General features: G+C 42.5%; 1 protein-coding gene across 1 annotated transcript; it reads right to left on the bottom strand.

The window, feature by feature from the left end:
* Positions 1-755: 755 nt before the first annotated feature.
* On the bottom strand, positions 756-10,101 carry LOC139216490 (phosphomannomutase 1-like). Its single transcript, XM_070847617.1, has 8 exons — positions 9,985-10,101; positions 8,972-9,089; positions 7,630-7,706; positions 6,959-7,050; positions 6,526-6,625; positions 5,771-5,846; positions 3,061-3,176; positions 756-2,042 (listed from the first exon to the last, which is right to left on the bottom strand). Exons 1-8 carry the CDS (start codon positions 10,066-10,068, stop codon positions 1,920-1,922), a joined length of 786 nt encoding a protein of 261 aa, XP_070703718.1. The 5' UTR covers positions 10,069-10,101; the 3' UTR covers positions 756-1,919.
* Positions 10,102-25,476: the final 15,375 nt, after the last annotated feature.

Below are 25,476 nucleotides of genomic sequence, written 5' to 3'. Positions count from 1 at the left end.
AGCACGGAAACATCTAAAACATGCAGGGCAATGAGCCCCCAGGACCAGGACTGGGAGGCACTGTTCCAGTCAATCAAATAACAGTCAAATTAAAATATTCTCCATCTTTGCAGGGACCTTCTGAGGTCCCCAAACCCCAGGTTGAGAACCATTAATGTAGCACCCGAAACCAGGTTTAGCCAATATCACCCTTTCGCAGAGCAGCAGATGCCGTCCAACTAGTGCCACCTGCTGCCAAGAAAAGTAACAGAAGCAGCCAGCAGAGCATAATTTCTGCTGAACATTTCACGGCGCTGTTGTACCTGAGTATCTTCTGTCATCCGAGACATTCCTCCTCGTTACAGAAGAGACAAAAAGACCAAAATAAAACCAAAGTAATCAAAGTGGTGGTTGATAAAATTCTGCATTTGATGCTGGATATTTGAAATAAAAACTTGACAGCCAATTGTCTACTTACCAGTTATTTAATGGAAGAAGAGTTCACTCTTGTATATGCATTCTAAACATTTGATTTGCCACAAATTGAAATGTATTTTTATTTTTTATTTATTTTTAGATTACAGCATCTTTTGCGCCACCCAGTGGTTAAATAAAAAACAATGTGGCAGATAGAGATGCATGCTGATAATCCTGCCGAGAATCTGCAGCCTTCTTAATGAGAAAATGTTGAGTTTGTGAGTGAGTTATGTGTAAAAGATATTAAAGTCAAGTATGGTCCAACTGGGTAAAGAGCGACACTGGAGAGGTCAGTGAAATGATTTTAAAAACATTTTAATACAATGTATTGATGAAAAACATTTCATTTTTCTTCATCTGATCTAATGGTTAGCATCAGTGACACATAAAAATCCCCTGTTCTGCTGTGCGTTACAGTCATGTTTACAGGATCCTTGTACTCTTTGAGGTTGAAGGAGTGTTTACATTCAAGCATGATAATTATGTGGTAGTTTTCACATTTTTAAAAGTTACTTTAAAATCCTGTAAGAAGACATTGAGAATGGCATGAATTTGAAAAAGCATCACTTTGCAATAAGCATCACTACATATAGTCTCCAGTATACAGTGTGCAGGCCATGATACAGCTCGTAAAAATATTTTACATAAAAAGCTGTCATATTGACTGGTCAAAAGTTTGTAGAGTGACTTAGTCACAGTAGCTTAATTCACTGGTTAAAATTAATGCATTGAGTCAGAAAGTTTTAAATAGAAATCTGATAAATCTTAACTTAAAAGCATTTAAAGAGAGCAAAACAAGCAACGTGAGCAAATATCTTTCATTTCCAGCAGATCTGAGAAGTTAAAACAACCATTTGACATTCAGGGGATCGCAATAATGTAAGACAGCAATGGGTCGACAAAAAAAAACATGGAATGATTTGAACTCATCCTCAACTCTAGAGGAGGAAAGACCCACATCTTCGTTAATGCTTCATTCACATCTTTCAAATCGGTTGCACAAAAAAAAAAACAAGCAAAAGTTTCCTCACCTGTCTTAATATCCCTCTCACTCTTCAGCAGTGTTGGATAAGACTATATCAACGATTATGTCAACATTAGTGCAAAACATCATTCTACAATCTAAGTAATCTGGAGTAATAACTTCCAACGTGGCAGAATGTTTTACAATCTCTCTAACCTTTTTGGTTAACTTTATGTTATCTGCTATACAATGTAGCGGTGTGGTGCAGTTATACAAAACCTCTGGCACAGTACTTAAAACTTTAACACTTCCTCACTTACTGTCCCTTTATTTGACAAGAAAAAAGCAGGGTAACAACAGAACATAACATAACAAGGAGAAAATATCAGTAGTGGTACCTTTCAGCAGTTCATTAACAGCCTGTGTTCGAGTTGCTTGTTGTCAAACCAGCAGGGATTCACAGGCTGTGGGTTTGTGGGTAAACAAGGCTTCCGGGACATCAGGACTCGTGTGGTGGAGCATCAAAGAAAAGCTCTCGACAGAGCCTGGCCGTCTCTTTCGGAGAGTACACTGTGAAGCCGATGGTCCGTGGGTCGTTGAAAATTTCATAGTCGTTTCCTCCCTAAAAAGAAAATCATCAAAATTATAAACACAGATCAACATTCTTGCAGCCGAGGCTCTCTCAGCTTCAAACATTTGAAGTTTGACCCCTGACCCTGGACAGTTGACGGCCTCACTTTTATTGGACAAAAGTATGACGGACTCTCTCATACCAGTTAGATGGATATCCATATGAATAAAAATGTTTTTGTTACACTTCCAAACAGTTTAACTACTTCCAAATTTACAACTAGAAAATGTGTACTAAGGACAAACAAGCTAAAAAGAAAAAAGGAGGGAGAGGAAGACAAACAGGTTGGACACTGCACATATTTGTGTACAAGATATGTGCAAATTTCTCTTTTGAAATCATATTCAAACTCTGCTGCTGGACTGATCTTTTTCTATGAGATGGAAAAAAAATCCTATGAAATGATGCCTCCTTTGTAATAAAGTAATTTTGTCCAATTTCTGCTCAGCTAGAGTTTCAATGGTCAACTAAAAAGTGCTGTTATTGTGATCTGAAAACATCTAAGAAAGACAACTCAGCAGCAAAGTGGTGGACCACACAAGCTTGATGAAATTTTAAAACCCCTTGTTTCTAATTAAGGGACATTTCAATGCTGCAGCAAAAATTACATTTTAGACAGCAGTGTGCTTCCAATTGTATGATAGCAGTTTGGGGAAGGCTTTTTCCTGTGTCACCATGCTGACTTTGGTGCGGAGGAACTTGGCTGTCCTGCACACAGCCTTGAACTCAACCCCATCTACAGCCTCTAGGACAAACTGAAACACTGAGTGTGAGCCAGACCTCATCAACCAACGCTAATTTTCTTTTGGCTGAATGGAAGAAAATCACTGCAGTCAGGCTCCTAAATCTTATGGAAAGCCTTCCCAGAAGAGTGGGGGACTGTTACAGCAGCAGATTAATGGTTTTGGAATTGAGATATTCATCATCAGATGTTCAATCACATAAGTGTGTAAGAGTTCACATACTGTTGGACGTGTAGTATATAAACAATTTCCAAAGAAGAACTTACATCTGAGGTCTCGTTGCCAAAGAAGTAGATGGTGTCCAGGCCTTCACTCTCCAGTACCTCTAGACACAGTCTCTTGTCCCAGCCTTCTGGAAAAACGTCAAAGCTGATGAGACCACCTAAAACAAGATGATGACAAACAGGACATTTTTATAATTGTCAGCCTAATTATGAGCAGAGAGAGACACTGCACACATACCAAACATTCCCTTTATTCAACGGACAACTGTGTAGTTATGACAAAAGTGCAGATAAAAGATCACATCTGTAATGTATGTTTTGAGAAAAGCTTCCTACACAGTGCAGCTCTGGTTCTCCGAACACTTTATTTTGCATCACTGACTAGTTCTTCATTTTAAACGTCACACAATAAACCCTATTGTGGCTCAGCTGTGAGTTGGATTCCCGTAGTGACATTTGAACTGTGAAATGTAGTTTGTTGTCTTGGTCTGCCCCCTTCCCATCAGCAAGTTTTTTTCACTGCCTCTTCTCAGCTTAATGGTTTAAAGAGCCAGTAACAAAAGGCAACAGCTGAGAAGCATCCAGCCAATCAGAAGGCTGTTCGGCTCACACGCCCTCCACACGTCTGCATCCCATTACCAGCGTTTAATGCTTTTCTTATTTTGAAAAAAAAGGCGACACAAGGAGGTGACAGTTCAGTACAATAATACAACCATAAAAATGTACCAAGTACTGCAATAGAGATGTGAGAATTCATTGTTATTCCTAATAAATATCCAGTTTATTCCACCGCAGAGACTGTTTGAAGTTCCAGTACATGTTTCACTACCATGTCACTGTCAGTAAACAGTAAAAGTTGGTTTTGAGTGAGCATCCAAGTATATATATATAGATATATACATATCTATAACAAGGTATCAGGAGGTGTTGTGCCTCATCATCGTCTCATTTTTAGTTTTTACGCAACAGTTCCAAATAAATCACAGCTCTAACAGGAAGTCTGCACACAGAGATAAACCATCTGACATCCCATTTCCATTCTTAAATCATCCCTTTAGCCAAGTCCTGAAAGCTTTAAATGAACCTAAATCAATTACACAACCTGCCTTAATAAATAAGGGTTACTAAGCATTTGGTAAATCTGATAAAACCTTAATGACCACTATGTGAAAAATGAGTATTTGAGGGCAATGAATGTGCAACATTGCTGATATAGATACAGGGCAGGACATGTATAAACACAAAAAAACATACACAACAAGTCTCAAAGAGAATCTCTTCAACTACATCTCCTTTTCTGTGATTGCTAATATTTAAAAGGAAAGATCAATACAGGATAATGGCTTTCACCTCTGCTAATTAGTCTCTGTAATGAAAACACAGAGTGTCCCTTACGTTCTGTACACTCTGTGCAGTTTGGGTAGAGTGTCAGGTTTATATAACACCTATCGCAGGGATCCGCAGTATCAGCTAACAAGGGCAGCCATGCAGAAGCAGGTAAACACTGAATTTCAAACTCTGTGCATCCTCCAGACCCATCAGCCTGTTTCCTCAGTGTCAAAGTCAACAGAGCGTACAGTAAAACCTCTGCAAATGGCCCTGTTGTCGCAAAAACACACAACTGCTTTCCACCTCAGTAAACCTGTGTGTGTGTGCATATTATATCCACCATCTAGAAAAAGTAAAACCTCCTTGAAGACACAGTAACAAATAAAAGCCTGGGCTTTGGCTGATGAGACCAGACACAATATATTCATGTTAAACTCTGTGAACTCAGTCAGCAGGCAAGAAATAATGTCACATATGTTACATGGTAGAGATCTATAACAGGAAGAGCAGTGAGTATAAACAAGCCCGTTTGTCTCATTTGTTTGCTTTAGCTGTGAACTGCCTTCACGCGTCATCAGCAGAGGCTCACACCTCTCAGAGCACGTAAGCAAACAGCAAATGCCTGATTCACCTCACTGCTGCTGTGTTGCGAGAGAGAGAGAGTGAGGGGGATCAGTGTGTGTGTGTGTGTGTGTGTGTGTGTGTGTGTGTGTGTGTGTGGTTGTGTGTAATAGTTAACTGTGGATTCCAACGTCCAGCACAAGGTCCTCCACATATCTTTTTTAACACTGATAAGACACAACAGACTGGTTTGTCATGAAAATACTTCTGTAAGCAGGAAGACTATACTGGTCTGACCACCATTATTCAGAGAGCACAAGTGTTGAAACTTCCGTGCAGTTAAAACTCTCCAAACATGAAGCCTATAAGACAAATCGTTGGGCTCCTTTTGATACACAGATTTGAGCTTCGTTCAATCTTTCACAAAACTGTATTTCAAAATCTAGAGGCAGGCACAGTTTTCAAGGCTACGACGAGCAATGTGTCTGAAATCACTTACATGACAAGTACATTTTTCATGGAATACTGTCATCTACTATTTTGATTTCCTTTACCCCACTTTGGGAGAAATTTCAGGAGAATATCAGGGTTCAAATGGTCAAATACACGTCATTGGAGGGGGAGGTGGTTTCTTAAAGGGACTTCAGAGTTTAATGAGTAGTAGAGAATGGGGATGCACTGATCTGCCCCTTTCTCTCCTGATACTTATTCCAAGCCCTCAACTTAACATAACAACACATTTGGCAGATAATAAGCATCACTCAGAAACACCTTATCACAGCAGGATGGCTACAAATGCCATTATTTTGACTTAAGCCCATCTTAAGTCTGTAAATGGGCTTTCACTTTAGGACCCTCTCACCTTTAGAGAACCGTAGTCCCTTTCCAGCGAACTCCTCTTTCAGGGCAGCAACAAACTTCTCCCTGATCTTCTCTCTCTGCGGAGTAAGTGACAAAGAAGTGAGACTTTGGTCATTACTACTATCTGCTCTCCTCCTCATGCAATTTGTCATGTACAAGATCATGTGTGTTCATGTGATCCGACTATACATTATTTTGTGTATGAACGCGGCAGGGGATCCAGCTGTGCTATATGTCAGGAGGTATCTGAAGGGTTAAACTTCTCTTCCTCTGCTGCTAACAGCTTCCTCCGTATCGCGCAGCTCTGTGAAGCATCAATGGACGGCCTGTTAAGCTGTCCTGAAAGCTCAACATTGTTTGGCCTCTCTCTGTCTGCTTAATTGAGCACATTGCCTGATCCAGAGAGACAGAGTGAGGCGGTTCATGACTCTCAGCGTATGATGTGTTAAGTAAATACATGTTTAGTTTATGGAATTAATCTATTCGTGCACATTGATTAAGTTCTAGTGGGTTTCAGTTTCATTGCAATTTAGGCAAAATGGCCAGTGGTGTCAGAGAATGACATCATCCACAACATCAGAATAAGATTGAACATTACCAGCAGCTATTGGTGAATGAGTGCAATATTTTAATAACTTTATTCTATAAAATGTTGCATGTTGCAGACGCTTTATCACACATCAAGAGAGAGTGATAGACGGACGTAACAAATAAAATTTCCATTTGGTCGCCGTTAATGCACTGTAAGTTTCTTACCTTGTCGATTTCGGAGAATTCGATTCGCTCCTCCAATGTGCAGCTCCGACCGATGGGGGAAATGTTGAGCATTCCATTCCTGAACTCAATAAACGTTCCCCTGCAAGTAGGAAAGGGTGCATGCTTAAAGGACGCACACATTTTTATTTGATAAAGGCAGAAACCTAGATTTGGTTTGACATAAAAACAAGTCTATAAACATGAACCTCGCCCCATTTATAAAGAAGAAGAAGAAGACAAGCTAACAATTATGCTTTAGCTTTATTCCTACACAGAAATCACAAGATGCATGTTTTTTTCTGCTTCAACACATCGGCTCTGACAAATGAAAAGATTAGGCATTCCTGCATACCAGCACGGCAGGTCAAAGGTGTGTGTGTCCTCGGGGGTTTAAGTAACTAACTATCTTGTGAGAGTTTGGTCAAAGTCTCACCTTTTCTTTGGTAGTTTGATGAGCCCCATGTAGCTGAGGCAGAAGTTGATCAGGTCCTGCAGCAGCTCCTCCCCGATCTGGTTCTGGATGGCCTAATGGGATGAAAATGCACTTTGTTATTAAAGACAATGTCGTAATCTACTCTGTCACACTCTTAGTTAACTGAAACTTTTCCCTGTGTGTCAGTGTGGTTGGTCAGGAATGAGGAAAAGAGTTTGCCTAGGTAGATTCATAGTCATAAGTAGACTTTTACCTTCTTACTTTCTTTTTACTACATATACTGTGCAACAGCATACTTAATGTGTAGAAAAATCCTGAATGTAGTCTGAAATAAAATGCCTCTTTTGCAGGATTTCTCACTTTCCACTCTTAAATCATGATCTACGGAACAAAACCACTTTTCATCTTATTATTGATAGAATTTGTCTTATCTCTTTGTAGAAGAACTCTTTTCATCACATATAATATAAAGAATATGTCTTACCACATAAAGATATCTTATAACACGCTACTCTATTTTCTTATGAAATAATCTGCTTTATAGGAAGAACATGTGAAGTGTCTGTTGTACATGCATGCAGAACCTTGCTTTACTCTGAAGACAGGTAATGCGTTGCAAATGAGCTGACATAGTGACAGAACATGAAAAATGTGCGTCTGTGCTTACTCACATGTTTTGAGAGGAGTTTCCCATCTTTGTACTGCACTGTTCCGTTCTCAGCAAATACATAGTCAAACTTGCGTATCACTGCAAGAGAGGAGACAGGTGAAATGTGAATACGGAAGAATAGAACAGCCTGCTATATTTACCCAGTAGCTGATTATGGTGTATGTAACACTGCCTGGAAAAGTCAGGTTTAATCTGTCTGACCTTCCCATTCACTTTGACCCGTGTGCTGTCTGCCAACACTCGCCAGGAATAGTCTGCAACTTTGCGTGGTTAAAAGTCTGCTTTGACAAATGTAACTTTAAACTAGAGGATCACGTTACAACTTGATGAATTATCAAACAAAATGTTCTTCTGACTTGGTTAAAAACCTGTTATTGGAGTGAACTGTTCAGTGAATATTTAGTTCATACAGGATGTAACAAATTTTAACTGATAATCTCACAAACTTTGACGACTATAATAACTTTGTTCACTGTCAATAAAAAAATACAAAAAATATGCAATGTTATAACAACACGAACAGCTTTTCACTCATTTTCATTTCATTGGAGGGTCATTTTATGGTATATTTCTATGGTATTTTTTTCATCACATCATCCTGCAACTAGCAGTGTGCTTCATGAAGTCTGAAAAGATTTCCCTTTAGCACACTTGGCATGGTTATGAAACCACGTGGCTTCCTGTTGGCACAATACACCTGCATTCCTGTTGTAGTCTAATATTTACTGAGAGACAAGTTCTCAGTCTGTCAGTGCAGCCACGTGTTAACTCAGCTGGGAGGCTGTTGGTGCTACAGTGTGTTTTGGCAGCAAGTTTGGGAGCCACAGGTTGATAAAATAAGGTAAATCAAACCACTGGAGTTGTCACTTGAGTTCAGATGTCAGCAACGGCATTAAGTTTAGCCTATTCATTGTTTTGGACTGCCCCCAAGGTGCTGCTGCCAAATCATATTAAGACATCCATTGTGAGTTGAAACTCAACCATCGTAAAACGATGATTAGTCCGGCCTCATTAATTGCTACATAAAAAAAATGAAAGATGATCAGGCCTAACTAACTTCTAGTCTTGTGTTATCATCCTTTTATAGTGGGTCTCAAATGGTGTTAAAGGATGTTGTGTTACTCTTTTTAAGCCACATAAGCAGCACTCAAGGGACCAATGCCCTAAATCCTAAATTATTCCCACGGACCATCCTCTCGGCTCCACTCTCTATGGACTGGTGTCCAATTAAACAGAGGTTGCAATAAAAAGTGTCAGGTCGTGCAGCGTGATCCTGATGAGTGAACGATACATCATCCGGTGTATAAACCGCCTGTGATGAGGACAGGAAGAGGACCGCTCACCATCATCCCCCTCGCCAAGCTGCTCTGCTATCTTGGAATAGTCTGACCCTCCCACAACGCCGATCTTCACTTTCCTCCGCAGAGTCTGGAAAAACTCATCCAGCTGTGGGTCGATTTTCTGCAGATGACAGGAGAATGCACTGTGCGTTATCATTGACACACAGACCCGAACACGCACACGTGTATCATCATCAATTATTGACTTATCAATGCATCATAACATGGAAAGTGCTGAGAAAATGGTCACAACTGCTGAGTTAAGCCTTTGTGGCAGCCAATTGTAATTTGTAACATATTTCCACTTATTAGAATGGAAGAAGAAGGGCTGAGCTGCTACAGACACTGTATTATGTAATATTAGGGAGCTCACATACACACACACATGCACACACCAGTTACCTAAGCCAACCCAAGCATTCAAACCTAATGAGGAAAGATGGAGCAAACAAAGGAACATGGATCATTACAAAATTACCTAACATAAGGAATAGTGTCAATGATAGATGAGATGACTTTTCCCTTAAAACATACAGCTCAAGAATTATACTCACAGACGTGGCTTTTATTTACATTAATTAAAGTATATAACTTTTAAAAAAGCACACAGTATCAGGGCAGCGTCCATATTTACTTATGCATTAACGTGCAGGATCTATATAAGTCCGAAGACACCAGCAGACCTACACATTAGCAGACTACACACCACGCAGCCCCTCCATGTGTCACGGCAGTGCTGTGTAGAGTAAACAGCACCGGGTCCACACTGATGTTGGTGCAGAGGGTGGGAAGGAGCTCACAGATATGAAAACAGTGCATGAGGTCAAGAGGACACAGTGTGCTCTCAGACTCTGTCCCCCACCTTGAACGTGATTCAGAGGCTAATTATAAATCTCGGATGAGCGAGAGGAGCGCGATCTGACCGCAGGACAGCAGCCGGCTGGTATTGTGAAAGCTTGTGGTTATCAATAAGCGAACACGCTGCTGGCGCACTGATCGATGAGATGTGAGCTCACCTCTCTGGGTGGTGTCAGTGTGCCGTCCACGTCAAACAGGCACAGGATGTTTCGGTCCGGCGAGAAGCCGTTTGTTTTCTCCATTTCTTCTTCTTCTCTTCGAATTTTTCCAAATTTACTAGTCGCGCTTATGATTGCAATCGTCGCGAGGGAAAAATTAATAGTATTCAGTGAAAACTCAGCTAATTAAATAAATAAAAAGACTAATGAATAGACTAGGGACTAGGGACTAGGGTCTTAATGGATGTAGATGATGAAGTCTCGTGCGCGCCACTTCTTCCTCGAGTCTACAGTCCTGATGGCCCGGATCGTCTCGGTTCAGATCGGCTCGGTGGAGCTGTGCAGCTCACACACAAACACAGCGTGCGGGACGTGTCGGGTCTGTTTCGCAACACTGTAACTCACCCGGCAGCCAATCACAGCAGGAGTGTGGGCCGTGACGTCAGGCAAGTGGGCGGGGCAACTCAATTAACATGCCAGTGTTGACATTTTTAGCTTCAAGTGGAGGATGGAGCACAGAAACACACTACAGAGGAAGTGTGGAGTAAACATTGTTCATCAGAGAGGAGTAATACTTTATTCATCAGGGAGAATAGACTGTGTTACAGCAGGGAACTGCATACGAATGAATAATAAAGATGCATGAGAGCGGTGGAAGTAAAAAGTAAAAGTATAGTATAAAATGATGAATAGCTACATGTTTGTACAACATTATGATATAAATGACCAAAACATGCCTTCATATTGCATCTGTTTGTAAGTTTGAGTTCTTTATAATCAAACATTTACAGACCCCAAATCAATCGAACCAGTCAATAATTCTTGTGCTCCTCCCTTCAGTGTATGATGATTAAAATTCACGTTTCAGTGACTTTGTAATTTGTCTTTAATGCTAAGTAGATTCTGTAGAGGTAATTAAAAAAATTAAAAATGCTGTATGCAACAAGGATATAGTTTTAAATTCATGAGTTCTAATTCGTTTTTATTTTTGGTAAAAGAGTGGTCATGACCTGCTGGTGTCATCAGGGATGATGATGAGGAGGAGGAAGGGGAAGAGACTGACAGTGATGATGATCACTGACATGATGACTTTAATGTTCAGCTAGCAAGTATTATCAGATTGCCATCTGTGTCAGGAAGCTATTGTGAAATTACTGTAATATTGTATGAGCCTACAATTTGTTATTTTCCCTTTTACACCAATAAACAGTGGCTCTGCCACGGTAATGACCTTTCCATTTGATTCCTGTTGTCAAAAGTATATTTAAAAAAAAGTGGGCTCATTTGTTTGGTTCGGGAGTTATGAATCAATATCAATTCAAGATGGATTAATCTAAAATTGAATAAAATGAAATTGAGATTTGTTTCAATTAGATAAATAGAAATAGTGAGGAAATAAAGTAAAATAAGGTTGGGTTACTTTAATAATATTACATTATGTAAGATTAGATTAGATTTAATTTGAATTGATAAAACATAGTTTGAGCCAAAATTGGATTAGACCAGGTAGATTAGATTAGATTAGATTAGATCAGATTAGATAAAAGCTATCTATAGTATCGGTATAGTAGATTAGGCTAGATTAGATCATAATAGATTGGATTTAGATTAATTTAAGAATTTAAGATGTAACTATATCAGATTAGATTAGAATAGATTTGGAAAATCATATTATATCAGATTGAATTAGATTAAATTGCAAAATATTAGATTACATTTTAGTAGACTGCACTGTATTGACAGATTCGTGTGATTTTTTTTCTTGTGTCACAAGGACTCAGTTTCACATAATAGACAACAAACACACACTAATACTTTCAGAAACAACACAATAAATCTTAGCATCATCTCCACTGAGCTAACACACCCACAAGAGGGCAGAGTGAGAGAGAGAGATGGCCACGGTGCCACTCAGGAGCGCCATAGTGCTTGTTCACGTTTTATATTTGTTTAAAACTGTAAATTTAGTGAGCAAGTTTCATGGAAATATACATACATCAGAAAACATCATAGGGTTCATGTAAGTTTTAACACAGTCGTGATCTGACTAGGCAAGTAGGCTGTTATAGGCCAAAGTGAATTGCTGTTTTCAGGCAGTACTCCAGTACTCCCTGTCGCCACATTTTCACCAACTGCATACAAATGCATATGACGTCCATTGACGGTCACACTGAGTTGAATGAAGTGATGATCTGGTCGTGTTTACCAGAGGAGGGTGGGGTACTTGGACAACAAACAGCCACTCATACAAAGAACTGCTGCTCTGTCAGTACAACTGAAGCGCATGTGCATTTCCTTTCTCGTAATTTTGACTTTTTATCTCGTAATTATGACTTTTTATCTCGTAATTATGACTTTTTATCTTTTTTTTTTTTTTCACTGGCGGAAACGGGCTTCCATACTTTCCAGTCTACACTGCCACCTTCCACCTAATACCAGTGTTGGTATTGCTGGTTGAACATACAAAAACCTGTATGCAGGTAGGATATGGACTAATACGGAACAATGCTATAACTACTATTATTACTTTTAATAACATTATTTAAAGCATTTGAACATGCTGAGGGCTCAACCCTGCAAGACAAGTTGCAAAGGAGCGTAAAGGAGAGAGAGGTAGATAGGGCCAGACAGCAATGTTTTCATGTCCCCCCCAGGAGTTACTCTCTGAAATTTTACTGTTCATTGTCCACCCCCCCCCCAACAATGAAATGGGATTTTCGCCCCTGGCTCTGTTGATGTACAGAAGCCCATTTTAAGCGTGTCTCTGTGTGAGTGTGTGTGGCTGCTGTAATGTTAAGTACTTAAGTATAATCTACAATATCAGTCAAAGGTTTATATATATATATTTATATATGTAGGTCATACTTTCCTTTCATTCTTATGCCGCCTCCCTGGGTTTGATCGCTTCATCAGAACTGTGGATTCACTCTGGCTGAAAACAAACTCTTGTACTTGAGATCCCCTGAGATCGTGCAAGTGGGTTCCTTTGTCTTGTCTGTCCGGGTCGTGACATCCACAGTATTTTACAAATATTCATAGCAAGTGTTCACTATTTTTTACTATTATTTTTTACTGTTATGAATTTGTTCTATTTCTTTTAATTTTTTATTTATTGTAAATCATCTCTAATGACTCGTGTTGCTGTTCACATTATTTTTAGTTGATTTCATTAATTGATGGTTGTCTTTCTTGTTGTTAAATGTCATGCCAGTTGGCTAAACTTCAAATCTGCCTTAAGGACATAAAGTCCTGGATGAGCAGCAACTTTCTGCTGCTAAATTCAGATAAAACTGAAGTTATTTTGCTTGGCCCCCAGACACCTCAGAGACAGCTTTTCTACTACCATAACTGCTCTGGACAGCATTAATCCATTGGCCTCATCGACTGCTGGACTCTTTATTAGATTGTTTGTTTGCTTACACTTCTTGTTTATTTCAGTGAACTTTGTAAAGCACTGTGAGACAACTCTGTTGTGATATTGGGCTATACAAAATAAATTGAATTGAATTGATTTGAATTAAATGCCAGTAAAGCCTGTTGAAGTGAATTGAACTGAACTGAAAAACAGTCAACCAGTTGTCATGGTAATAAAGTTCTTTTTTGAATAGATTTTGTTTGTTTGTTTGTTTTCAAAGTGAAACTCAGAATTCTATTTTGGCTTTGTTCTTTGTTCTCCCGGAACTCCCTGATGTCATCTTAGTCTATAAGTAAAGCTGGTCAGACACCTTCTGTTACCTTCAGAGTGAGAGCCAGAGCGTACAACTATACTGTGTTTGGAAAGGAGTGAGAGCCAGAGCGTACAACTATACTGTGTTTGGAAAGAAGTGAGAGCCAGAGCGTACAACTATACTGTGTTTGGAAAGGATTTGGAAACATTTGACGCCATAAATGTCTTCCCCAACTTCTACTTCGACGTTAGTTACAAAGAAATCTTCAATGGTGGAGAACAAGGACACACCTTCTGAACCATTTCAGGTCCAGAGGTTTGATATCCTCCCCAGCGAGTCCACCCGCTACCTGGTGATGGACTTTATGGGTGAGGGAAGTTTTGGCAAAGTTGCCAAGTGTGTCGATATGACAACAAACGAATTGGTGGCAGTTAAGATCCTCAAGGACAGGGATGACTGCAGCTGGGAATTGGAGATGCTGAAAGCAATCCGCTCTCTTGACCCAGAAGAGACAAACATAGTAAGATTCATTGACAGTTTCACGTACCACAGCTCCTCCTGCCTGGCCTTCGAGATGCTGGACAGGAGCCTTTGGGACCTACTGAACGAAACTAGAACCCCATTGAATCTTAATGAAATTCGCACTATAATGCAGCAGCTATTCGTAGCACTTGACGCCCTGAAAGGTATTGGCATCGTACATGCGGACCTAAAACCTGACAACATAATGCTCGTCAACCACAGGGATCAGCCGTTCAGGGTGAAGCTCATCGACTTTGGTCTGGCCCTTCCAGTCAGAAAATTATACACTGGGATGACCATACAGGTTCCAGCATACAGGGCTCCAGAGTTGACTCTGGGCCTTCCCCCGTCCGAGGCCGTTGACATGTGGTCAGTGGGATGCATCATGTCTTTCCTGTACTTTTGTGGTGACATCTTCGGTGGAGACTGTGACTATCATAGGATGAAAGCTATGATACACATGCTGGGTCAACCAGAGGATCTCCTGCTGAGTGCTGGCATGTACACCAGGTCGTTTTTCAGCAGAGAGGAGGGCTCCAGCGGTCCAGGGTGGAGACTGAAGTCACCAGTGGAGTACAAGCAGGCCACTGATAAGGAGCCTGAAGTTGTGTGGGAGTTTTTCCAGGAGATGGGAAATCTGGAGTATGAAGTGAAGAATTTCCCGGTGAAAACCAGCGCTCTTGAATATGAAGATAGGATGGCATTTTTAAGCCTACTAAAATCGATTCTGCATATGGACCCTGGAAAGAGAATCACACCCAAGGAAGCCCTAGCGCACCCTTTCATCACAAAGACTCACCTGGCCGAGACCATCTCGTATGCAAATGCTGCCCTTCAGCTTATAACCGTTAACCACTCCCACACTTTGGATGAGTCAGATAATCCTCTCTCTGTCACCAAGCAGCGCAGAGTTGAACAGGCTTCTGACTCAAGGGCTGGAGCCGCAGACACCCATAGTTCCAGCCATGAGGAGGCAGACCTTGGAGCTCTGAAGGTCTCCTCAGGTGACAGCCCTCCCGCTCATTCCAGTGACGAAGGCTGGAACAACGAGCCAGTAGCAGACACTGCTATTGCCACTGAGGAAGACTCGGGTGCTGCTATTCCTCGTAATGACGGCCCTACAAACATGGAAGAGAAAAAGGACACACCCGCTGAACCATTTCAGGTCCAGAGGTTTGATATCCTCCCCAGCGAGTCCACCCGCTACCTGGTGAGGGACTTTATGGGTGAGGGAAATTTTGGCAAAGTTGTCAAGTGTGTCGATATGACAACAAACAAATTGGCGGCAGTTAAGATCCTCAAGGACAGTAATGCCTGCAGCTGGGAATTGGAGATGCTGAAAGCAATCCGCTCTCTTGACCCAGAAAAGTCAAACATAGTAAGATTCACTGACAGTTTCACATACCACAGCTCCTCCTGCCTGGCCTTCGAGATGCTGGACAGGAGCCTTTGGGACCTGCTGAACGAAACTAGAACCCCATTGAGTCTTAATGAAATTCGCCCTGTGATGCAGCAGCTATTTGTAGCACTTGACGCCCTGAAAGGTATCGGCATCGTACATGCGGACCTAAAACCTGACAACATAATGCTCGTCAACCACAGGGATCAGCCGTTCAGGGTGAAGCTCATCGACTTTGGTCTGGCCCTTCCAGTCAGAAAATTATACACTGGGATGACCATACAGGTTCCAGCATACAGGGCTCCAGAGTTGACCCTTGGCCTTCCCCCGTCTGAGGCTGTTGACATGTGGTCAGTGGGATGCATCATGTCCTTCCTGTACTTTTGTGGTGACATCTTCGGTGGAGACTGTGACTATTATAGGATGAAAGCTATGATACACATGCTGGGTCAACCAGAGGACCTCCTGCTGAGTGCTGGCATGTACACCTGGATGTTTTTCAGCAGAGAGGACGAATCCAGCAGTCCAGGGTGGAGACTGAAGTCACCAGGGGAGTACAAGAAGGGCACTGGTAACGAGCCTGAAGTTGTGTGGGAGTTTTTCCAGCGTATGGGAAATCTGGAGTATGAAGTGAAGAATTTCCCGGAGAAAAGCAGCACTCTAGAATATGAAGATAGGATGGCATTTTTAAGCCTCCTAAAATCGATGCTGCATATGGACCCTGGAAAGAGAATCACACCCAAGGAAGCCCTAGCACACCCTTTTATCACAATGGCTCACCTGGCTGGGACCATCTCGTATGCAAATGCTGGCCTTAAACCCATGACCGTTAACCTCTCCCACACTTTGTATGAGTCAGATAATCCTCTCTCTGTCACCAAGCAGCGCAGAGCCGAACAGGCTTCTGACTCAAGGGCTGGAGCCTCAGACACCCATAGTTCCAGCCATGAGGAGGCAGACCTTGGAGCTCTGAAGGTCTCCTCAGACAGAGAGCCATCTTCTGCCAGGCTCCCGCTAAAGGGCTCGGAGCATTTCGCTGATGACATTATAATGCCAGCCAGCAGTGTCTCCTCAGGTGACAGCCCTCCCGCTCATTCCAGTGACGAAGGCTGGAACAACGAGCCAGTAGCAGACACTGCTATTGCCACTGAGGAAGACTCGGGTGCTGCTATTCCTCGTAATGACGGCCCTACAAACATGGAAGAGAAAAAGGACACACCCGCTGAACCATTTCAGGTCCAGAGGTTTGATAGCTCTGAAGCTCTGAAGGTCCCCTCAGACAGAGAGCCATCTTCTGTCAGGCTCTCGGTAAAGGACTCGGAGTGTGTCGCTGATGAACCCTCAGCCACTGAGGGTTACAGTGGTACCAATACTGACGCTGACTCTTCCCATAACCAAGATGCAGTACCGGCCACCAATTGCATCTTTAATGGACACTCATCAATTCCAAGTTCCAGTGACAAAGACACTATAATGTCAGCCAGCAGTGTCTCCTCAGGTGACAGCCCTCCCACTCATTCCAGCGAGCCAGTAGGAGACACTGCTATTGCCAATGAGGAAGACTCAGGTGCTGCTATTCCTCGCAATGACAGCCCTACAAACACAGATGACGACAACACTGAGGGAGCTGCAGCTGCCCCTGGATCTGCTGATGACGCTAACATCAAGAAGAAGAAGAAGAAAAATCTTTTTCAGAGGACCTGCAAACTGTTTCGTCGAGCGAAGATGAGACTGGTTTCTGTCTTCAAACGTCAAAATAACTGACTGTTTCCCCTTTTCCCCTTTCATCGTGGGCAGGGCCGTGCGTGGGGGGGGGCGTGCGTCTCAGGAGCGCCGGACGGGGGGGTGGGGGGGTGGGGGGGGGGTGCGCGCTGTTGAGACGCACGCACCCCCCCCCACCCCCCACCCCCCCGTCCGGCGCTCCTGAGACGCACGCCCCCCCCCGTCCGGTGCTCCTGAGGCGCACGCACCCCCCCAGCGCTCTTGAATATGAAGATAGGATGGCATTTTTAAGCCTACTAAAATCGATTCTGCATATGGACCCTGGAAAGAGAATCACACCCAAGGAAGCCCTAGCGCACCCTTTCATCACAAAGACTCACCTGGCCGAGACCATCTCGTATGCAAATGCTGCCCTTCAGCTTATAACCGTTAACCACTCCCACACTTTGGATGAGTCAGATAATCCTCTCTCTGTCACCAAGCAGCGCAGAGTTGAACAGGCTTCTGACTCAAGGGCTGGAGCCGCAGACACCCATAGTTCCAGCCATGAGGAGGCAGACCTTGGAGCTCTGAAGGTCTCCTCAGGTGACAGCCCTCCCGCTCATTCCAGTGACGAAGGCTGGAACAACGAGCCAGTAGCAGACACTGCTATTGCCACTGAGGAAGACTCGGGTGCTGCTATTCCTCGTAATGACGGCCCTACAAACATGGAAGAGAAAAAGGACACACCCGCTGAACCATTTCAGGTCCAGAGGTTTGATATCCTCCCCAGCGAGTCCACCCGCTACCTGGTGAGGGACTTTATGGGTGAGGGAAATTTTGGCAAAGTTGTCAAGTGTGTCGATATGACAACAAACAAATTGGCGGCAGTTAAGATCCTCAAGGACAGTAATGCCTGCAGCTGGGAATTGGAGATGCTGAAAGCAATCCGCTCTCTTGACCCAGAAAAGTCAAACATAGTAAGATTCACTGACAGTTTCACATACCACAGCTCCTCCTGCCTGGCCTTCGAGATGCTGGACAGGAGCCTTTGGGACCTGCTGAACGAAACTAGAACCCCATTGAGTCTTAATGAAATTCGCCCTGTGATGCAGCAGCTATTTGTAGCACTTGACGCCCTGAAAGGTATCGGCATCGTACATGCGGACCTAAAACCTGACAACATAATGCTCGTCAACCACAGGGATCAGCCGTTCAGGGTGAAGCTCATCGACTTTGGTCTGGCCCTTCCAGTCAGAAAATTATACACTGGGATGACCATACAGGTTCCAGCATACAGGGCTCCAGAGTTGACCCTTGGCCTTCCCCCGTCTGAGGCTGTTGACATGTGGTCAGTGGGATGCATCATGTCCTTCCTGTACTTTTGTGGTGACATCTTCGGTGGAGACTGTGACTATTATAGGATGAAAGCTATGATACACATGCTGGGTCAACCAGAGGACCTCCTGCTGAGTGCTGGCATGTACACCTGGATGTTTTTCAGCAGAGAGGACGAATCCAGCAGTCCAGGGTGGAGACTGAAGTCACCAGGGGAGTACAAGAAGGGCACTGGTAACGAGCCTGAAGTTGTGTGGGAGTTTTTCCAGCGTATGGGAAATCTGGAGTATGAAGTGAAGAATTTCCCGGAGAAAAGCAGCACTCTAGAATATGAAGATAGGATGGCATTTTTAAGCCTCCTAAAATCGATGCTGCATATGGACCCTGGAAAGAGAATCACACCCAAGGAAGCCCTAGCACACCCTTTTATCACAATGGCTCACCTGGCTGGGACCATCTCGTATGCAAATGCTGGCCTTAAACCCATGACCGTTAACCTCTCCCACACTTTGTATGAGTCAGATAATCCTCTCTCTGTCACCAAGCAGCGCAGAGCCGAACAGGCTTCTGACTCAAGGGCTGGAGCCTCAGACACCCATAGTTCCAGCCATGAGGAGGCAGACCTTGGAGCTCTGAAGGTCTCCTCAGACAGAGAGCCATCTTCTGCCAGGCTCCCGCTAAAGGGCTCGGAGCATTTCGCTGATGACATTATAATGCCAGCCAGCAGTGTCTCCTCAGGTGACAGCCCTCCCGCTCATTCCAGTGACGAAGGCTGGAACAACGAGCCAGTAGCAGACACTGCTATTGCCACTGAGGAAGACTCGGGTGCTGCTATTCCTCGTAATGACGGCCCTACAAACATGGAAGAGAAAAAGGACACACCCGCTGAACCATTTCAGGTCCAGAGGTTTGATAGCTCTGAAGCTCTGAAGGTCCCCTCAGACAGAGAGCCATCTTCTGTCAGGCTCTCGGTAAAGGACTCGGAGTGTGTCGCTGATGAACCCTCAGCCACTGAGGGTTACAGTGGTACCAATACTGACGCTGACTCTTCCCATAACCAAGATGCAGTACCGGCCACCAATTGCATCTTTAATGGACACTCATCAATTCCAAGTTCCAGTGACAAAGACACTATAATGTCAGCCAGCAGTGTCTCCTCAGGTGACAGCCCTCCCACTCATTCCAGCGAGCCAGTAGGAGACACTGCTATTGCCAATGAGGAAGACTCAGGTGCTGCTATTCCTCGCAATGACAGCCCTACAAACACAGATGACGACAACACTGAGGGAGCTGCAGCTGCCCCTGGATCTGCTGATGACGCTAACATCAAGAAGAAGAAGAAGAAAAATCTTTTTCAGAGGACCTGCAAACTGTTTCGTCGAGCGAAGATGAGACTGGTTTCTGTCTTCAAACGTCAAAATAACTGACTGTTTCCCCTTTTCCCCTTTCATCGTGGGCAGGGCCGTGCGTGGGGGGGGGCGTGCGTCTCAGGAGCGCCGGACGGGGGGGTGGGGGGGTGGGGGGGGGTGCGCGCTGTTGAGACGCACGCACCCCCCCCCACCCCCCACCCCCCCGTCCGGCGCTCCTGAGACGCACGCCCCCCCCCGTCCGGTGCTCCTGAGGCGCACGCACCCCCCCCCCCCAGTCCTACACCATGGAAGGGGCGCGGGGCGAGTGATCGGTGCGCATCTGGCCTAGGGCACCATTATGACTAGAGCCGGCTCTGATCGTGGGGTTTACTCCGGGTGCTCCGGTTTCCCCCCACACTTCTACAATATTCAAATAATTGGCCTTTTCCCCTTTTGACTTTTCATCGTGAGGTTTACTCCGGGTGCTCCGGTTTCCCCTCACACTTCTAAAATATTCTGCTTAATTTATTAACTGTGTTCAATAAAATTGGAAAAAGAAATATGTAAATGTATGATTGATGATTTTTATTAACGATTTAGGGAATATTAAGGATGTTTACTAAGTCACTTGAGTACGACATTTAAAAAAAAAAGCGGTTTAAACTGTAATCTGACCAGATTTCCGACTTTTAAGGGTTTTAGGTGAATGGATCATGTTGAAATTATTTGTAACTTGAGTGCAGGAGCAGCATGTGCAACAGCCAAAACATAGCACTGCAGCAAAGTTCGGTATCATCACTTTCTCTGTGGGAAAATAATCCCAAACCTGATGATTGAGTTTTAATACAGCTGTTAAAAAGAACAACTAGGTGGGTCGAAATAAGCTAAGATTTGAGAGATCATAAAACAGCAATTTAACTTTTGTGTGCCCAAACCAAGTGCATAATCACACAAAACACTTTGTAAGTATTTCGTCTTTAAGAACTTTATTTGAAGTAACTTATTGTGTGTGATAAGTGATTGTTAGAAAACATCTGTAACCATGATGCCCTTGTTGCTAATGGCAGACTGGCAAGTGGAACACAAACTTTGTTATTGTCATAAGGTGTTTTATGCCACACACACACACACACACACACACACACATACACACGCACATACACACACACAAACACTAACAACATAACACGCACTGTTTGTCACAACAAATGTATTCACGGATGTGGACCATGGTCTAGCTCTTCGTTCAGACCTGGCTTCATAGTGGCCCTTAGCCTGGAGGTCCAAGATGTTTCTCTGTGCAGAGCCGGCTCTACCCAATGTGGCGCCCTAGGCGAGATTTTAGATGGCGCCCCCCTCCATCGGCAATTTACATGCACTTACAAAAGAAATCGAATAGCATTGCTTTTATCATTGTCTTTAATTTGTAAGGTAACATGTCACCAAATTTACATACTTAACAAATCACAAATTAATACAAAAAAATCTGAAATACAATATAAATACCCTTACCACAAAATAAAAACCTGTAAATAAGTGAATAAAGAATAATAATGATAATAATAATAATGTGTACTTTAAGACTGACGTAAAGTTTAAAACAATTAACATGCTTTAGATAATATGAACTGTAACACAACCAACAACTAGCGTTAACAATCAGATCCATGAAGGGTTGAAAATGGAACAGCATTTTGACTGACTATTAAAAGCAGGAAAAACGTTAGCTAGCCAGAATGCCAGATGTTAATAAAACATGCATAGATTAGGCCAATGTAGACACCTACTGAGTAGGTTTAATCTATACAGATGATCCATAACAGTAAAGACCTCTCCATGCCGCTCAGCTACAGAAATATAAAACTGGTTATTTACTGATTAGCATACGATGTTCAGGCTGATCGCTCAGAAGCAAGTGAACAACTTTGTTCCACTGTGATAACTGCTACACCTGATGGTCACTGTGATAACTGCTACACCTGCTGTTACACTGTGATAACTGCTACACCTGATGGTCACTGTGATAACTGCTACACCTGATGGTCACTGTGATAACTGCTACACCTGATGTTACACTGTGATAACTGCTACACCTGATGGTCACTGTGATAACTGCTACACCTGCTGTTACACTGTGATAACTGCTACACCTGATGGTCACTGTGATAACTGCTACACCTGATGTTACACTGTGATAACTGCTACACCTGATGGTCACTGTGATAACTGCTACACCTGATGGTCACTGTGATAACTGCTACACCTGATGTTACACTGTGATAACTGCTACACCTGATGTTACACTGTGATAACTGCTACACCTGATGGTCACTGTGATAACTGCTACACCTGATGTTACACTGTGATAACTGCTACACCTGATGGTCACTGTGATAACTGCTACACCTGATGTTACACTGTGATAACTGCTACACCTGATGGTCACTGTGATAACTGCGACACCTGCTGTTACACTGTGATAACTGCTACACCTGATGGTCACTGTGATAACTGCTACACCTGATGTTACACTGTGATAACTGCTACACCTGATGGTCACTGTGATAACTGCTACACATCAATAAATTCGCCCCCCCCCCCACCACAGAGAGCGAGCAGGTAACGATCAGACGGAGGAGGAGGAGGAGGAGGAGGAGGAGGGGGGCGCCCCCGTCACGGCTTTACATGCTTTACATTTGAATCAATGTGAGCTTTTCCATTTTAAGAGTTAATAGTAATAACTAGTTTTAATATAATTATATTTAAGGTATTTTTTTCCCCCTTTTGTGGCGCCCTCTGGAGGCCACGGCGCCCTTAGCATTTGCCTATATTGCCTATTGGAAGAGCCGGCCACTGGGCCCCTTGCCATTATGTATGACAATGTTTGTTTTACATGTGTGAATGAGAAATGTTTACATGAGAAAAATGTTGAAGCAAATTGCAAATTGTTGTTTTCTATTTGCATAAAGAAAGAAAGCAAAACTAGAAAAAAAAGTGTAAGAATTTGTTAGCAGTGAAAAAAAAAACATTCATCCATAATGTAGGTTTACATAATTTGTAAATTTTAAAGATTAAATTTAGATTTAATTAGATTTAAAAGATTTATAATGAGAAATTACCACAATTTTTAAAAAATGGTCAAAAATGGGTTTTGTGGAACTGGAAGCTTAACATCTTTGATAAAACGTGTATGTAATCCTCTTAGAATTTATTATTTGGATGTTTGGCATGGATTGATCTGATTGATGATAGGTATTGAATGTGTGCTGGTTTGTTTGTGCCCTAGTCACCTGGACTCTATTGTATCTTTGCTGACAAGAACTTCAAATTGAATTCTTTGATAACATGTGATGCAATCGTTTGTAGGCATTCTTGACCGGGGCAATTTTGCAACAGGTGACAGGCTTAATACTGGCATCGTAAATCACTTGTAAGTTTTATCTTTTCCGCATTTCACAGGAATCATAAATCACCACTGCATGGACCTGAGGTTCACAAAAGGTGACAATATCAGAAGGCAAAGTGGTATGACCCCTTTTGGTCTATTCCATACATACATGTTACCATGTATCTTGACATATGTAGGGTATGTGGACGTATGTTCGCGTGTTTTACCACGCCGACAGGCATTTTGTTATTGATGTCTGAGTTTCAAAGTCCCCTTCAGTGTGGTAAAAGACAAACAATTTGATGTCATTAAGGTCAGTCAGTTAGTTATGTGCCTGATTTATTAGTAAGCTGCCAATTGATATGGTCAAATTGTATGAGTAAGGAGGCAGCAGAGGGCAATTGTTGCCCACTCATAAACAGACTAATCATTAGCTTCTGCAATTATGAACATGCCTCTTTATCTGACTTTAACCTCAGTACCCATGTGTCCTCCAATCCCTGCAGACAGAGTCTTAGAGCTTTAACCCCTTTTCAAAGGATAAGGCTGGCTGTTTTTGGCAGTTCTTTCTGACTTTCCTTATCTGTCAGCTTGCCACAAATCTTTAAAACCAGGTTACAAATATTTTGACTTTTTAAAAGTCATTTCTTAAAACAGCAAGGAACTGTAGTTTTTTAGCAAACATTACTCAAACAACAATAAATAGTGTGCTTTGTGGGGACTATTTTTGGACTATTGCATCTTTTTTGTGGATTTACAGGCCTCCTGAACTCATGCTCAGACATAATGTTTTCAGAGAAATGTGTCCATCAGTCCAAACAACAGACTTGCTTTTCGTCATACGTTTTCACTGACTGTAAATGTAATCATCATCAAAGTCCATTTGAAATTTCTGACTTTGACATTCAAAAAGGAAATGTTCTGTATCTGCTTATTCCAGATATATCACATGTGGAGTGAGTGCTGCAGTCAAATTCAATAGGGTATTGTTATATGGCTACAATAAATACTAAATCCAGCATGTCATATGCATCTTTTTATATACGTTGTACTTTATATACTGCTGTAATTTAACCTGGCATATATTGTACCTGTGGGATCTTGCTGATCTACAGTTCTGTGGGTCTGGAGAATTATTTGTCATTGCGAGTTGACTTTGTGATTTTGTGTTTTTGTGAGTTTGAGTTTGTATTTGGGTTGAGGAGGTGAGACACAAAAAATTCTACATCCGACTCTTTGAAGGATATTTGAATTTAACAACGTGTTCTTTTTACTTCAAGTCCCTTCTTTCATACTTGAATACATGTGCGTATGCAGCCTACATGCACACCTGCCTACTTGGGTGCTCTCTATCTGTCTTATCTACCTTCATGCAGAGGGGAAAGCACTCATTTGGACCCATTTTCACAGACTAGCAATAACAGCCACTGTTAACAGCGCTCAGTTGCTATTAAGCAGCCATGATGAAACACTAAAACAAAGAGACTTGTTCCTTTTAACACATTACTGTTTCCTCTTCCTGATAAAATGCCAGGGTGTATTGAGATGGAAAGCCTCTTCACATGATACTGTAATGGGACTAATGGCTGTGTGCCCCAAGCCAACCGTGCTATTACTACGTCATACGTGTGTGTTTGTTTAAGACGTTTACGACCATGTAAGGTGACAGCCAGACAGGAGGCTGAGTGATGATGTACTGTAGCTGGAAATGTGAAAAAATGTTGTTTGTTTGTATGGTATTATCACACAACGTGATAATATAGTGTGCCTGGTGTTTACCGAAGGAACTGAAAGTACACTACATATGTTTGTGAAGCTCCACATGTTGTTCTCAAAGTATGCAACTGAGCCTTCAGAGAGGTGACATGACTTTCTGACAAACATGTGATATTCTACACAAAACAAGCTCATTTAAAATTCACTTACGCAACGGTCGTGTAAATATGACTTTTATCTCAATGATGATTCGTTCAACTCCTCTTATCAGCAGAGAAGCAAAGAGCATAAAACAGTTTGAGAAAGACAATTCATTCATGGAGTGATAAAAGAGGAGTCTGACACAAGTAGGATTTAGGATGAGGCAATAGGACGACAGAATGTTTCTAGAAGATGTGTGAAGAGAATAAA

Source organism: Pempheris klunzingeri, chromosome 17 (assembly GCF_042242105.1).
Source record: "Pempheris klunzingeri isolate RE-2024b chromosome 17, fPemKlu1.hap1, whole genome shotgun sequence".
In the NCBI taxonomy this organism is placed as follows: Eukaryota; Metazoa; Chordata; class Actinopteri; order Acropomatiformes; family Pempheridae; genus Pempheris; species Pempheris klunzingeri.
The sequence above is the reverse complement of the archived record's forward strand: the minus strand, read 5'-3'. Positions and strand labels throughout refer to the sequence as shown.